The sequence below is a fragment of the Saccostrea cucullata genome, unplaced genomic scaffold (assembly GCF_032062105.1).
Source record: "Saccostrea cucullata isolate Sc308-1 unplaced genomic scaffold, CSIRO_AGI_Scuc_v1 ctg1068, whole genome shotgun sequence".
Classification (NCBI taxonomy): Eukaryota; Metazoa; Mollusca; class Bivalvia; order Ostreida; family Ostreidae; genus Saccostrea; species Saccostrea cuccullata.
Window position 1 is genome coordinate 216,981 of NW_026927241.1, and position 16,880 is coordinate 233,860.

The 16,880-nt window shown below is 33.6% G+C and overlaps 1 protein-coding gene across 1 annotated transcript; it reads left to right on the forward strand.

Annotated features, from left to right (window-relative positions):
* Positions 1 to 2,567: 2,567 nt before the first annotated feature.
* On the forward strand, positions 2,568 to 14,574 carry LOC134273834 (peroxidase-like protein). Its single transcript, XM_062756046.1, has 12 exons — positions 2,568 to 2,726; positions 7,138 to 7,297; positions 7,850 to 8,088; positions 8,613 to 8,789; positions 9,175 to 9,220; positions 10,141 to 10,259; positions 10,691 to 10,786; positions 11,133 to 11,231; positions 11,464 to 12,196; positions 13,114 to 13,292; positions 13,777 to 13,891; positions 14,139 to 14,574. The coding sequence occupies exons 1-12, from the start codon at positions 2,573 to 2,575 to the stop codon at positions 14,533 to 14,535; spliced, it is 2,514 nt and encodes an 837-aa protein (XP_062612030.1). The 5' UTR covers positions 2,568 to 2,572; the 3' UTR covers positions 14,536 to 14,574.
* The last annotated feature ends 2,306 nt before the right edge of the window (positions 14,575 to 16,880 follow it).

Here is a 16,880-nt window from a genome sequence, read left to right on the forward strand (position 1 = left end):
TATTGTCATTCAACGGTGCAAATGTGTCATGTTTTAATTCACTGAAAGATAAGTTTAATGTGCTCAATTGTCATTGGTAAATGATTGTAGATGTTGCATACATTTAATACAAGTTGAATGCACCGTGGAGAATGAAAATAGTGCAATAACATGATTTTATAAATTCTTAAAAACGAAGAATGCATGTATCCCTTCCTCCTCTCGTTCCTGCAAACATTCTTTTAAAAAGTGTTTTTGGGCATACAAAATGTATAATTGATAGCTGTATACATTTTCTGCCACGAAGCCGAGAAGTCGCAAAATAAAAGTACATTTTGTCGCCCGTTGTGCATGTGAATAGTAAAAAGGCTCCTCTCCACTTTTAAATTCTGCAGTTAAAAATTTGGAGTATACATGTATTTTGGAGGATGATATAGACCTACACGTCAATAGAATCAAAAGCGGATATTAAACTACATATTGCTATTAATAGAAAAATGGAAGACTATTATTTAATTATTGTTAAGTATTTAGGTAATCAAATGTCATTGCCTTCAGGATGTAGCTTAAATCTGTAGAGCCTCGAAGTAGAAAAGAGATCCGTATAATTGTCACCCCAAGTACAGTATAATTCAGATGAAATTAGTAAACTTCTATTTTCAGAAGAACAGTCGTATACAACACAAGGTAATAATTATAAAAGCAATAGTTAGTTAAGGTCAGACGACACGTTCCTCAAAAATATATAATTTTTCCCCAAGAATTTATCTTTGAAGTCTAGGTACTTAAGCAAGTTTCCTAGAAAGAAAATTGGGTACCTTACCAGACATTTGGACAAGATACCACGGGGTGATATTTCTTATATAACCCTTATGTGTAATCTTCTGAAAGGCCTAATCTCAGAATTTTTGGTGAACTTATATTTAAAAACATATTTTAAATATGTTGAAAACAATGTAGAAATTACAAGAGAATGACAATTATGTAGTGTAGTGTAAAATAAATTTACAATAAAGTGTCTAATATACTAGCGTATATATATTAATTTAACAACGTATGTAAGAATGAGTTTATATTTATTTTAGTGTATATTACTACATAAGTTAGGGACGTTAACGATAGAGATGTCTGAAACTCAAGTTTATTTTCAAGTTTACATGTAGTTGTACTAAGTTTGCCTTCAATGACTTTTTAGTTAAACATTCAAATAATGGAACACTGTACATGTACGTACTCTGATTTTGATATTTAAAAGATTCTTGCGTTTCTGATTGACAATTTCTATGTGGTTTTTTGGAGATCGGGTCTATCTAACAACAAAGCCTTAGAATTAACATGATGTCTTGACCTTTTCAGTACTTATGCAGCAATATATCATTATCACCTGCATTTTGAGTTTATATCTCTGAATTGATTCTTTTTGCAAGAGCATGCTGAGTATGAACAGTTTCTAAAACGAGGAAAATTACTGACAAACAAGTTGATGAAACAAGAATATCAACAGTCTCGTTTAAAGTCATCATTTCGTAAGTTCTTTGGTCGATCCAATGACCTTTTCAGCAAATACAATCATCAAGTCTAATGTTGACTGACGTTTTACACACTTATTGATAGGCCATTATTTACACACTGAATTGTCGAACGGATTTTTCTTGATCATGACAAGGGGCACAAGGCGGGTGTGACCGGTCGGCAGGGTCTGCTCACTCCTTCGTGACTCCTGATCGCATCTTTGATATTTTAAAGGACCATGTTTTGTCTGCTACTGATTTGTATTGTTTCATGTATTTTGAGTTTAAGTACTGCTACCTGATACTTAGGCTATATCCATATTTCTACTATCATTGTGAAGAGTACTGATGTTTAATCCTAAACATATATTTCAATGAATAAAATACTTTAAAAGAACTCATTTGATGTTTATTCATAACTACAAAAGTAAAAATTCTAAATCATTCAAGGACAAAATATCATTTGAAGCAGTATGTAAATTTAATGTTCATGATTATGACTGGGAATAGGGGGATATCCATAAAATTATGGTTTGAATTAAGATCATTTTCATGAAGAGAAGTGTCTACTTTAAATCAAAATCAAATTAATTGCAAAAAACAGATGTGAATCATATAACATTAAACAAAGAGCGCAGCCATTTCATAAGTTAACCAAATAAACTGACTTTTTATATGCATATTTAATAATTATGCAGTTGTTGGCTATCATTTGGCAACTGCGGTCAGATTATTTTGTAAACAAAAAGTAATTCATTCAGGCACTTGTCTTATGAGATAAGATTATATGTGCCCCATAAATTGCATTAAGTATGCTTCTTTGCATCAAAACATTTTAATTTATCATTACAAATGACGAAGGTGAATATTTTATTCATAGTTGTCGTACAATAACATTTAGTAGGATTTCACAAATGAGAGAATAAAAAAGAATTTAAGGTCTTCCTTTGAGTCAATTTCTTGACAGAAACAAAAGTATTATTTGTAATTTCCTTTAATGCCAGTAGAAGAATTTTGAAAAGAAACAAGCAAAAAACAAAGGATTTATATCGCAAAAAAATATTTTGGTTCATTTTTTAGCTATGAGAGGGACAGTTTTGGCCGTTACACTAGTCACTCTGTTGACGGGGAGCAGAGGTCAGTCGGTGGATTCGGTGGTCCGCGATGCAGTCAATTCCGCCTTCAGCGGCAGCACTTCGGGTCGAAGAATTACGGGAGGGACATTGATACCTACAGGTAAATCATCTGATGATCAATTCAACTTTAGTTATTATAAAATCACAAATTTTCGTGGAGTCAATTTTTCGAGGTTTGAATAGAATTATTGGAATGAGGAGATTTGATTTTGTGGTTGGATAATTTTTATAATTGTAAAACTATTTTCATTTTTACAATCATTATACAATCTGAAATATGAAAGATTGCTGAACGAGTTTGTAACATTTATTCATTAAATACATGCATTATAACAAAATAATTATTGTCATTTTCCATGAATAAAACAACAAGAGGAAAATGATTTGTGAACTTTATATCAATATTAACCCTCCACTTAGAGATTGGATGATAGTCAAAATGCAAGTTAGCTGTTAATAAATATTTGAAATTTTGCATTTCAAGGAAAGCAGGGTGCTTATTTCCATAGCAACACTCATAAAGAATCTTCTGAATTTTTTCAGGAAAAACTATGTACACCTAAAACCACGAAAATGAAAACCACATGAAAAAGTTAATTCACAGTATTAACCAATGAGACTTTATAAAATTCAATGAATATTTTTTTTTTTACTTTTGATTACTTTGTTACCATAAAATTGAAAGCAAACATTTGAAATTTTTGCTTTGTCTTTGCCGCAAATGTTCTATTTAACATGTTAAAAACTTCAACTTTAAGACATGTTGCCATGGTAACTATAAAACATAGCAACCAACAATTAATACAAATTGCTGGGTATACAATTTACCAGCCGATGGTAACAATGCCAAAAAACCATTTTCTTTTTTAAAGAAAGCAAACATTTTAAGTTTCAAAAAATATTATATACAAATTGCTGTATAACAATTTCAGTAACAATGCCAAAATTTCCATTTCCTTTTTTAAAGAAGTTTAGTTTCAAAAAATATTATAAGTGTCAGTATGCATGAATTAAAAAATTAAAATGATCCTATGTATGGACAATAATATCAATCACTCTATTTAAAATTCTTTTCCTTCATTTCACTCATCCTTAATACTTTCATCAAGGAAGAGCCAAGAGGTCAAAATTGGAGTCAACTCCTGCTTTTTCATTTGTTTAATGATTTTAATTATTCCAAGCGCCAATATATCATTAATTGGATGGATTGGAATTTTGAAATTGGCATAGCATTAACCTACATGTATTTATTTTTACAGTTAAATGAATAGTTCGGTCAAGTTTTAAATTTGCACTCTATGTTAATGATGTATTAGGTCATATATTAAGTACGAATCAAACGAAAAAGATATTGTCTATGCAACTTTATAGGGCCTTTTATAATGCTCCTTTTAAAATAAGTATATGATTGTAGAAATTTAAATTCATCATCAGTTGAATAAATTATTTCAGGTCCCCTACGATGCACCCAGCCCAAAATATTTGCCAGTATATACTTAACAAGGAGTGGTGACCATTTAATATATTGAATCAACCCTTTATTATTTAAAAAAACTTCTATGACGTCACCCATTGTTATAAGTCTACGTATATATTACCGATTCAACCAGCACTTGTTGGATATTTAAAAGATCCAACTGGCCATCAGTTGGATATTTTAAATATCCAACTGCCTATCGGTTGGATATTTAAATATCCAACTGAGGTGCATAAAACAAAAAACAATGAACAAAAGAGATAAAAACAATTTTAAAATGTATTTCCAATACACATGAAAAATAATAATTACTCCAAATTTGCCGGACTATTAGAATTAATTTCCAGTGGACACGGAATTACCGTAATTACGTCGCATTTGTCATGTTTCAATTGCACTTCGAATGCTCACAGAAATAACAATTCCTCCGAATTTTGCACCCTTTTAGAAATGTTTTCGATCTCGCATCACATTTTGACACTTATATACATTTTCACCTTGAATCTTAAACTACATCACTTCTTACTGCTGAATATTATTTCAGGGTCCGTTATCAGTAAATCCCTTCAGATTATCCGAGATTCATCTCTGTTTCATACTTTCCCGGCGTACTTCCCCAAACAACGTAATTAATTGACAGCCAATCTACTTTTCGACACCGTTTTTATTGCAGATCTTGATATGGAATGTTTTTAAAGCAGGTTCCGCATAACACCGCCAATCTCTTTATCTGTCTAAGCACTACTACAAGTATTGTTTGAATGGAACTACATAAGAATCCAACTCTTTTCCTAAAAAAAAAACATCATCTTATAATAAATAACGACAGATTCCCATCCTTCTATCAAAATTCTGTAGTTTTCTTCAGCTTTCAGGTCAAAGATATTCAAAACACTTTCTAAACCTCTCTAATTTACTTTGGATTTTAAAATATTCTTCGTATGATTTCATGACTGTTCAGTACAATGAAAAGGGTTGAAATGACATCAGCACCATGTAGTTTCATGCTCACTAGTCCATGAATAAAAGGGATGTTCGATTAGGCTATTGTTTTGTGTCACGGTTGGATATTTGAATGGGCTACATCCTATTGTATTACAGCAAAGTTGGATATTTGAATGGGTGAATGTTTCTTTGGGGCCCAAAGTAGGGAATTTTTTTAAGTAAGATAAATAACTCGATAGTGTTGAATAGTTTAGAGAAAACATCCCCTCCTGGGGCCTTCGGCCCTCGGAGAGAATGTTTTCTCTAAACTATTCAACACCGTCTCGTTATTTATCCCTTACATAGAACACAACATGTAGCATGATGTTCTATACCTTAAGACAGCTATGGTGTTCCATACAAAATGCTAAACAAGAGGACCACGGTCCTACGTCACCAGAGCGTCATGTAACAAATTTCCCCACAATTGAATTTGGCTCGTGTTTTAAACCAAAAGCCATAAAATTCACAATTTTGAAAGAGGCACCGTGCCGTTGCTTAAAATACACTGTAACTATACACTTATGCTACACACATGCTTACTTTGGTTACTTAATACCCAGAGGTAGATCAGAGTAACAAAGAGAAAATGCATTTCCACTTTGTCCTTATAATCAGTTGTGCACCCTACCCCTTAGGAGCCACTGACCCTGGGGCCACGTATTTCAAAATTTTGGAAATTTTATCATAATTTTTTTTTTCATCATAAATGGTTGATATACCAAAGAGCATGCAGATTTCAAAGCATTTATTTATTTTCAGACTATGTATAGCATGAAATTCACATATTTGGAGGAGGCATCCTTCCTCATCATAATTATGTAAATAGTTCATTGGTTTAATACCCAGGAGCAGAGAAGAAGATTTATAAAGACTTTATGCATTTTCACTATATAATCAATAGAGCCCCGCCCAAACACCAATACCCTTGACTCTGGGTCCATGAAATTCACAATTTTGGAAGAGGCATCCATGCTCACTATAACTATGTACATATAGTTAGTTTGTTTAATACCCAGGGGCAGAGAAGAAGATTTTCAAAGAAATAATGCATTTCACTATATAATCTATATTGCCCCGCCCTTACACTTGAACCCCTGAACCTGGGACCATGAAATTCACAAACTGGAAGAGGCAACCTTATTCAACATAACTTTGTACTTGTTTAGTTTATTTAATGCCCAGGAGAAGAGAAGAAGATTTTCAAATAAATAATGCATTTTCACCTATATTTAGCCCCGCCCTAGCACTAGAACCTCTGATCTTGGGGCCATGAAATTCACAATTTTGGTAGAGGACTCACAGCTGATTACACGCCAACAGTTTGACTGCTTGATGTCTAGGAGTAAAGAAGATTTTTGCATTAATTTTAGTAGTTTTGGTCCGACCCCTAAGGCCCCAGGGGGACAGGGACCATGACCCCTTTACCCATAGATGCTTCATGCCAAACGTGGTTGAGCGGTTGCAGAGAAGAAGCTGAAGATGTTCAAATGTTAACGCACAAGGCACGACGCACGACGACGGCGGACAAAAACAGATAGTATCGGTCACCTGAGTACTCCTGCAGGTGACCTAAAACGAGATTGTTGAAATCCCTTAACATCTGATTTGGTTTAAAAATAGATCGTACTCAGAGTATAAAATTAAAATTTGTAGACATTGAAAAACTGATTGAAAAATAAAATCGTCTGTCAAACAGTCTAGCTGTTTATAGTCCGAAATATCTGACATCTTTTCAGGCTGTTTTACGATTATGATACTTTACGTCACAGGAAAACGTCAGAACCTGCCCCATTACGAAAACTTGGAATTCTCGGGTTGATTTTATAGATACTTGGCAGTTGCAATAAATGTCAGAATCACAAGTTATCAATTTGATTTACACCATTTCTAGAAACAGTACGTCTAAAGTTTATCCACTTTGTAAGTTAATATTTTTTTGTTTCTTTCGCGAATTGAAATATCGGGGCTACCTGTGAAAATAAGAGAATCACTTTTACATATATATTGTCAGATCAAGGATCATATTGGATGTTCTTCTGTATTCTAGTGAGCACCGGTTCAACAAACCCACCCACGCAGACAACTGGGGGTTCCAGCGCCATTAATGCCCACAACAGATTTTCACAAAGTAACTCTCCAGAAATGAATAGAATGTTAGATGACAGGTCGTCCCAAGCATCAACGGCCGCTCGGAATATTGCTGCCAGGTACGTTAATACTTTAACTTACTTAAAATATTCATCTCATAAATAAACAATTTTAGATAATATCAAAATGCACTTTTATTGTTTAAAAATATATTTTAGCAAATACGAATATTGTTCCAGTCAAAAGGTGCAATAGCACTTTTATTTGACTTACTTTACAAATGTCTGTATTATATACAATATACTGTATCTATAAGTCTTTTGTTAATTTTCAAATAAATAGTATTTTGGTACACCAATGTTTTGAAAATAAGCGAGATCATCGTGGCATATGTAAATATGTGCAATTACTGTACATAACCTTACAATAATCATTTTTCTGCGAGTGGAAAGTTTGAGATTTAACCCAAATTACTCTCGGTGTTTCTTGTTTTCTTTCTGAGTTTGCAATAATCGCAGGAATTCATTTACAGTATTTGAGTTTAATGTAGATATTTTGGATTAATTAACTTTTGCGAATTTGTCTTATCTGCTAATTTCCTCAAAAGTTGCACTACGCTATATTATTTAATTGTTCATCTTTTGATCTATACCATCGTTATCATTTTTTAGTCCGATAATTGCATCTGGCACAAGAAACACCGATGAGGCCCACAGAAAAGTGATTTCCGATCCTGAGATTACGGCAAGCTTTCAGAGAGCAATGGCGCCATTTTGTTACGAGATGCCCGTATGTGATACACAGAATCCATACAGGACAGCAGACGGATCATGTAACAATCTTTATAACCCCCTCCTAGGAAAAGCCTTCACACCACAGGCACGGATTCTCCAAAACCATTATGATAACTGTAAGTTAGAAGGGAAATAATATTGAAATGGTAAAAGACAAAAACGTTGTTTTTTCTCACTTTCTTTCACGTCCTTTCGAATTTTTCACTCAAACTGAGATACTGCTACCTAGACCTATGTAACTGTTTGACATAAAACATTATCTAGAGCACAGTGAGAAATCGGCGAGAGATCTCTAGGTACTATATACTGTCTCATACATAGGACCTGTTTCCACGCGTGCAGTGGTGGGATTTAAACCTGCAACTTAAGGATCAACTCCATATTCCTCAATCTGCAGGTCACTCAAAAATATTGAAATGAACGAAACTTATAATCGATGCTGTGCCTCTTAGAGTTGTTTAAATAATTTATATAGGGATTAAATTTCATTATTTGAGAGAAGAGTCAAATTTTATTTTAATGTAATGGAGTAGAGAAATCCCTCATTCTTTTCATCAGTAAAACGTATAAAATGACACAACATTAAAATTTTGTTTTGATCTGTTGAAAAAAGTTTAAGATAAATTCATTTTAATTACAGTCATAGACACCCCTCGGACGTTGACCAGTAACAGACAAAGTAAATTGCCCGGCGCCCGTGAAGTAAGTAACGCCGTACTCTCAGGATCAACGCCAACCAGTTCCATATACTCAACATTTCTGACTCACTTTGGACAGTTCATCGATCACGACATCATTGCCACACCCTCAATGACAGGTTAGTGAACTTCCTTAACTTTATACCTAGTCTTCTTTAGTCTCTTTTCAGATCCTCAAAATAGAACTGGTTGATCTCGAATACTTTTACATGTTTTTTTTCTCAGCAAATCTTCTGTATTTTATCAAAGCTTAAAAACAATTGCAAGCAGAACAAAACACAGTATTTTTACTTACATTATGTTGTGAATATCTAGTCAATTTTGCAATATGCGACCTATTAAAGACAAATCTGAAATTTTCAAATATGTCAGGGGTCCCTTAAAACATAAAATCAAATTCTTGATTTTGAAGTAAATACTAAAATTCAAATTTACTTATTTTCCTGTCCTTTATTATATCATTGAATTACGTTCGCTCTTGTAATAAGATCTTGTTCGTTTCAGAGGGCAACCCACCAAGAACCATAACTGATTGCTGCAATCCTTTAGTGTAAGTGTGTTCCAATTCTATACAATGTCTTATTTCTAAATTCTGCTTTAAGAAACTTCAAATATTGTATTTATTTCTTGTTTATGAAAAACACTGTAAAAGGTTCTGACAAAAAATAATCTTGATTTGAATACTGTTCTTTATCTCCATATTTCATTTTCACTACATTTACAGAAATGATTTCTCATCTACAGAACTTTAATTCCGATTTCCTACAGATAAATTTTGTTTTACACTCCGAGTTCTCTTCTAAGAAATGTATTTTCCTATTTTAATATCCGATTTACATCATACAGAAATAGTTTTTCGTTTTTTAAATTACTATCCGAGTTCTCTCCGACAGAAATAAATTTTGTTTAACTAAATGCATTCTTTCCGACAGAATAAAATCCTGTTTTACTAGAGTTCTCTCCAAAGAAAAAAATTTCCTGCTTTAATATCTGAGTTCTCCCCTTAAAGAAATACCTTTGCTTGTTTTACTATTAGAATTTTCTCGCACAGAAATAAATTTGCCTGTTTCACTTTCCAATTCCTTTCCTAAAGAAATACATTTGCCTGTTTTACCATCAGAATTTTCTCCTACAGAAATAAATTTGCCTGTTTCACTATCCAATTTCTCTTAAACAGAAACGAATTTGCCTCTTTTACTATCCTTTTTCTCTCCGAAAGGTATAATTTTGCCTTTTTTACTATCCGAATTCCTTCATACAGAAATAAATTTAACTGTTTTACTTTCCGAATTCCCTATACATAAATAAATTTGCTTGTTTTACTTTCCCAATTCCCTCAAACAGAAATAATTTTGCTTCTTTTACTATCCGAATTCCCTCATACAGAAATAAATTTGCTTGTTTTACTTTCCGAATTCCCTCATACAGGAATAGATTTGCTTGTTTTACTATCCGATTTCTTTCCTACAGAAATAAATTTGCCTGTTTTACTATCCCAGTACCAAGAGGTGATCCACATTTCCCTCCTACACAAACCTGCATGAATATGGTCCGCCATTCTGCAGCTTTACCACTTGGATGTACAAATGGTATACATGTCCTTTCTAAAAAATAAATTGTGGTACAATGTACTAATGAATTAAATTGAGTTTCATCAATGTTTTATACATCTAAAACAATAATATATACGTGAACTTAACTCTTTAAGAAATTAATTCTAGCAAGAATTTCTGACGAATAGTCAAATAACCGTGTTCCTTAAAAACAAGACAAAGAAAATGATATATCAAAATAATACTCTTTCTTGGTTAATGCAGTTTACCTGACTTTCCCTCACTACGTATAAGTTCCATTACAATTGTGCTCCTTTGCATGACTTCATGAAGTATTCCCTTTTACAATCATCAATTTCAGCATCAAACTGATCATAATATAACTTTAATTTTCAAGTTTGCAATTAGATTGTCTATTAATTTTACCAAAATTTTAGACTGAGATGTCGTCATCTTGATTTTAACAGGTGTTCGTGAACAGCAGAATCAACGTTCCTCTTTCATAGATGGTACAGCCATCTATGGTTTCAATAATGAACGGGAAATGGAACTTCGACAGCGCAGTAAGGCTTTCATTTCCCCCGGGCTTTTTGAAAACAAATATTCCAATTCAACTTTTTTCCTGATCCGAAAATACATTTCATTACCATTAACTAATCGAAAATGCAAGAAAAAGGGAATAGTTCTTTTAAGTGAGATGTTCATGATATCTTCATATACACTGTACATGCTTAGCTGCACATGTACGTTGACTTATTAAAATAAACTGCAAAGGTCGATAGTTATATGCATATCTTTAATAATTGCAGTGGAAAATCCAAAATGTTGGGTCAAATTATATATTGAGTTTGATTACAATATGTGCGCCCATGTTTGATGATTTATTTTGCATATCTTTCCAACTTTTAGGCGGTGGGCGACTAAAAACGAGCGATATAGTACGGGGTCTACTTCCTCGTGCAACCTGTCCAATGGGAATATCTACTCAATATCACTGTTTTATAGCAGGTTGGTTTCTGGATAGGTCTTTTCAATGATATTCTAATTTCCTCTCTTAATATTCAAATACAATATCTCTTGGTCGGTCAATCTTAATATATGCATAATGCTTGCAATATGAAAGAAACAGTATGGATTTCCCCTTATAATCCTTACCATTATACACCGTTATTCATGATAAACGTGCTCTCTCTTTAAAAATCAATAACTAAAACTAATAATGAGTTAATGGTTTGTTCAGGTGATCATAGACAAAGTGAAACGCCTACACTTACTGTTATGCATACAATTTGGATGCGACGTCATAATCTCATAGCAGACGCCTTAAGGGCATCCACACGTATTACTGACGACGAAGTTCTCTTCCAGGAGGCAAAGAGAATAGTTGTTGCTGAGCTTCAGCACGTGACTTACAACGAATTCTTACCAGCAGTACTTGACAAAACCCACCTGAATTACTTCAACCTTCGCTCCAGGCAATCCGGCCACGATAGCTACGTTTACAACCCAAGTGTCGACCCAAGAACTTTTAATGCCTTTGGTGCCGCAGTATTACGTATGGGTCACTCTTTAGTCAGAAATATTGTAGGACAAGACAATGGACGTCAGCAAATTCGAACCTTTCCTCTAAGCAATCATTTTGAAAATCCAGATCTCATGTTTTCTCCAAGAAACGGCTTCGAATTTATGGCTCGCTGGATGGCTAAATCTCCTAAGTCTCAAGCTGACAGCAGCATTGTAGACGGACTCAGAAACAGACTATTTGAAGGTACCCCTGGGCAGTTCCCCAGTGAAACAACGTCTTTTGACCTTGGAGCTTTGAACATTCAGCGTGGCCGTGAGCACGGACTTCCATCTTACAATGCCTACAGACAGTACTGCGGGCGATATCCAGCCTCTCACTTCGGTACCTCATCTGGTGGTTTGGTAGATCATTCCCCTCAAGATGCTGCTAACCTCGCTGCTGTTTACAGGTTAATAGATCAATATGCAATATATAACATAATGTTTGAGGATTTTTCATTGTCAGCTTTTTTCAAGTAAAAAAACGCTCTTTGAACAATTTTTATTGATATGATATTATTATACAACAAAAAATAACGCAATTGAAACGTATGGAAATAATGAACAGTATTCAAGATCAAAAGTCCATTAAACAATACAAATTAGGAGAAGGGAAAGTACGGACCTCCAAAATATCGGTGGTGAGATCAGGTGCCAAGGAGGAGTGAGCATCTCCTGTCGACCGGTCGCACAAGCCGTGTGCTCCATGTCATGATCGGGAATCAACGGAAAATCCGTCGTCAATTCATTGTATAAATAATGGACTAACAATAAGTATGAAAACGTCAGTCAGCATTTGACTCAATGATAAAGTCATTGTATCGACCATAGAACTTACGAAATGATAATTTTAAACGAGACAGCTGAAATTCTTGTTTCATGAACTTGTTTGTCAATACTTTACCTCGTTTTAGAAATTGTTCATACGTAGAGCACGTTTTTGCGCATCGAATCAACTGAGATATAAACTCCATATGCAGGTGATGAAGGTATATTGCTGCATAAGTAAGGGAAGTTGACGATAGAAAAGTTAAAGTCATCACGTTTATCATAGAGCTTGGTTGTTAGATTATCATTAACGTCTTTTTCATGTAAAATATCCAAATATGAAATAGATGTATCAGACTCTGTGGTATCTTTTATCTCAGGCTCACCAGGATATATCGTATTGACATAAGAATGGAAATTGTGCTATTAATTTTTAATTTTTCAACCCTAAAATTATAAATCATTGCAAAATAAAACCAACATAATTTTTTATGATGCAGTGAACTGAAGAAACATTAAATGCAGAAATATTCACAGTCAATTCTGTATTCTTCTGCAGAAGTACTGATGATATTGACCTTTTTGCTGGAGGAATGTCTGAGAGACCTATCTATGGCGGCATCCTTGGACCCACCTTTTCCTGTCTATTTGCCCTTCAGTTTTCTCGTTACAAACATGGAGACAGGTTCTGGTATGAGAACGATGTACATGAGAACCCATTGACCGCCTTTACCACAGGTCAGTAGAATTCTGCGCAACCATTCTTTATTACCATTATGCTGGATTTTATGAGTCATCAATGTATTACAATTTACTGGACGTGAAATAATTTTGGACTGAACATTACACATAAGACTCAAATGTTGTTTATTTAAAATGTCCATATTTTATACATGTGGTCAATAAATTTTTGCAACGGAAAGTTTTTATGCATGAGACATTCTGGTCATAATAAAAATGTATGCAAGAATGAAGCATGAAAGCGAGGAAACGACCTTGTGTAATTGTACAAAATTAATCTTCTCTGCTTCATTTTGAGCTGTAAAGGTTAAAAAACCGCTAAATCTTGTTCCATGGTCTTTGTTCATTTTTGTGTACTTTAACAATGCATTTTTATATAATTGCGTACGATTTCTTTTTGTAGATTATTTGGTGTAAATAAAAAGAGTAGTCATTAATCATTCAAACTCTCTAAAATCCATACCCGTATTTTCTTTTGCAGGGCAACTTGATGAACTGAAACAAGTTACTTTGGCCAAAATTTTATGCTCAGTCGTCAAAGATGATGGTTTTAAACAATATCAGCCTCGACTTCTTTTACGACCAGATATCACAGGGTACGTACAGCCTTGTATCAAGTGTTTGCAGACAATATTTTTTTTTCGAATCTCTTTACATTTAGAAGTGTACATGTGGTACAATTGAAATTTGTTATTTACACATACAAATTTTTTCAAGATTTTTGGAAAATAGGATGATATGATTTTTAGAAAAAAATTGCATCAAAAATGTTTTTAAGAAAAATTTTAAGTTTGATGTTTTTATAGATCATTTTCAATTTTTTTTTTCATGTTTTCATTGCAGAAATTCCCTTCGGCCTTGCAGCAAAATATTGAATAGATATGATCTTGGATACGACATTCGTCCATTTGCTGATCAACTGAATTCGCTGAGAAGCAGACGAACCAGCAGCAGATTCCCTTCCTTTCCAGGAGCTTTTCAGCGAAGTGCAGCTAGAGGCGGATCCACGTCTCAAACAAGCATTCCACCAACTAATGTTGGCTTCAAAATCCCTAATCCTGCTGATGTTCTTCGAAATGTAACTTCTACCAGTACTTCCACTGGAAGTCAAGGAGGCGGTGGCGTCGACCCACTACCAAACAATAGGGGTCAGAGAGGACGAAGAAGAAATAACCGTAGACGCAATAATAAACAAAATCAAAGACAGGGAACACGTAAAAGATTTCAAGGAAGATTTTGAAATCAAGGATAAATGCTTGAATTGTAATTTCTGTGAGGGTATTATGAATTGTAAAATTTTGTATGGATGCATGAAAGATATAAATTCTTTCTTGATCTCTCTGATTTCAAGTATACTGGTTATAAAGTTTTCAAGTTTTTTTTTTAAATTTTCTTATACAAAGACAGCTTCTAACATAAAGACCAAAAATGATGCATCCCATCAGATGATCCAGATAAAATCCATTACAGCCAACATAATAACTAAATATATGTATTACATCGGAGATTCTTCGTGTTGGACACGCTTATTCTAAAAGTTGACCCACCAGGAAAGACCACGCGTCCGCCAGGACACTTGTTGAAAAATGGAAGAGAAAGGACACTTTTTAATAAAAGAGATTGAAATGTTTGGAAGCAACAGTTGGGAAATGTCGGTAGGAAATAAAGGTTGTAGACTTTCAGATGAAATATGTTGGAATGCTAGAATGCAACTTTGTTTCAAAGCATCTATTCCTTTGGTGGTAAAATGAAGTTTAAGGAAGTGACAGGTTGACCCGGAAGTATTATCCTCCGGTATAATGGAATCTATGGCTTGCTGCGCCTGACAGGTGCTGGGAAGCATTCATACTCTCAAACGCTAGCTTTCTTTTAAACACTTTTCAATAGTAGAGAAGAAATTACCCCATTGCTAATTCAATGGCCATACGAATACAAGTAAAAGCCGTCAAAAAGAACAATGGAAAATGCACAAAAAGCAAATTTACTATAAACGTTGAAAAAAACCTTTTTATTAATTCTTCAAAATATTTTTTCCAAAAAAGTCTATTGGTTTAACATTTTCACTTGAAAATATCTTAATATGTAGACCTTTAGTTAGATTTTGATTAACATTAGACAGAATTGTTTTATTAATCTATTTACCGAGATATTAAAAATGTCACAATAAGTATGTGCACCACCTGTGAAATATAAAGGAACTAGTTCTAATTGTTCAAAATTAATGTCCAATGTTTTAAAAGTGGAACAAACTATTAAGGTTAAAGTAGGTTAAATTCTTGCTTAAATGGGTCAGACTCCAAGATCAAGAGGTCAAATATATTGATACCCAAAGACAGACTTTGTTACAAGAAATACACATGTGAAAAATGAATGCATTGTTGATGAAAAACCAGTTAAGTAAGGGTAAGATCTTTGGATTTTATTGTGTGAACTATGAGAATCTCTTAGTTTTTATATCATTTAAAAAATTTGACTCCAAAGTTAGCATTTGCCAAGTTCAGGTGAAGAAAATCTACCTTTGTCAAGGGCATAAATTTTTAAACATCTCAAAATACAGGTACATTTGCTATAGGATTATGTAGGATAGTGCCAATTTTTTGCACTTTTTATAAAATTATGCAAATACTACAATGTACTTTTTGATCAAAAGATAATACATGATGAATAATACTACATTGTAAATTTTATGTAAGAAACACAATATTCTACCATCTTGTTTCCAGAGTGGGTATCTCAAAATATTAAAAATTAACGGATTTCCGTTTTTACAGAGTCCTACAAAATATGACGTATACAAAAGATTTAAACAGAGAATAATAAAAATGATGGAGATATTCTCAAATTTCAGTGCTTTAAATTTCAAGAGCATACATCAATTACTTTTTCTTTTAAAACATTTTTATCACCCCTTCTTCATAAGCTTTATGTTATCATAACATAAAAAACGCACTATTACGACGTCAATCTACCTAATTGGTGAAAAATCGTTTTTAAGATCAGTTATATAAAATTGAAATCAAACTTTCGACCTGTAATTTCTTAATTTCCCTAATTAATTTCTAATAAAAATAAGTAAAAAAAAGAGTTTCAAAACAGTAAATATGATGCGCGAAATATTGCGCAATGGAAACCCCAGTCGGCCCCCTTAAAATTATGCACAGGGTTAAAGTTAATGGTGTCCAAAGGAAAGGCTCTGTCGCAAGAAACGTCTGAAAAATATGTAAGCCGTCGCTCTAACTTTAAAAATGTTTGGCCAAGAATATTTTTTATTTAAAAAATGCCAAACTGCAATGTCATGAAAACAGCAATAACCCACTTTGAATATCTTTATCTTTTGCCACAACTTTTAATGGTTTGTTTTTGGACTTTCATATATTTCACAGATCTATTCAATGAGAGAAAGTCCTTTCTATGGGTATGAATATTTTTCAACTCTTGAACTCGAAGTCTGACTTGCATTTGAGAAACTTCAACCTTCGCCTAAAGTGTTATATAGGGGCATCATTGTTTTACAAACAATGCACTTGGCTAGCGTTAATTCATACCTAAGACCGGTCTTTGGGATTTGACCGGTGTACCGAGGTC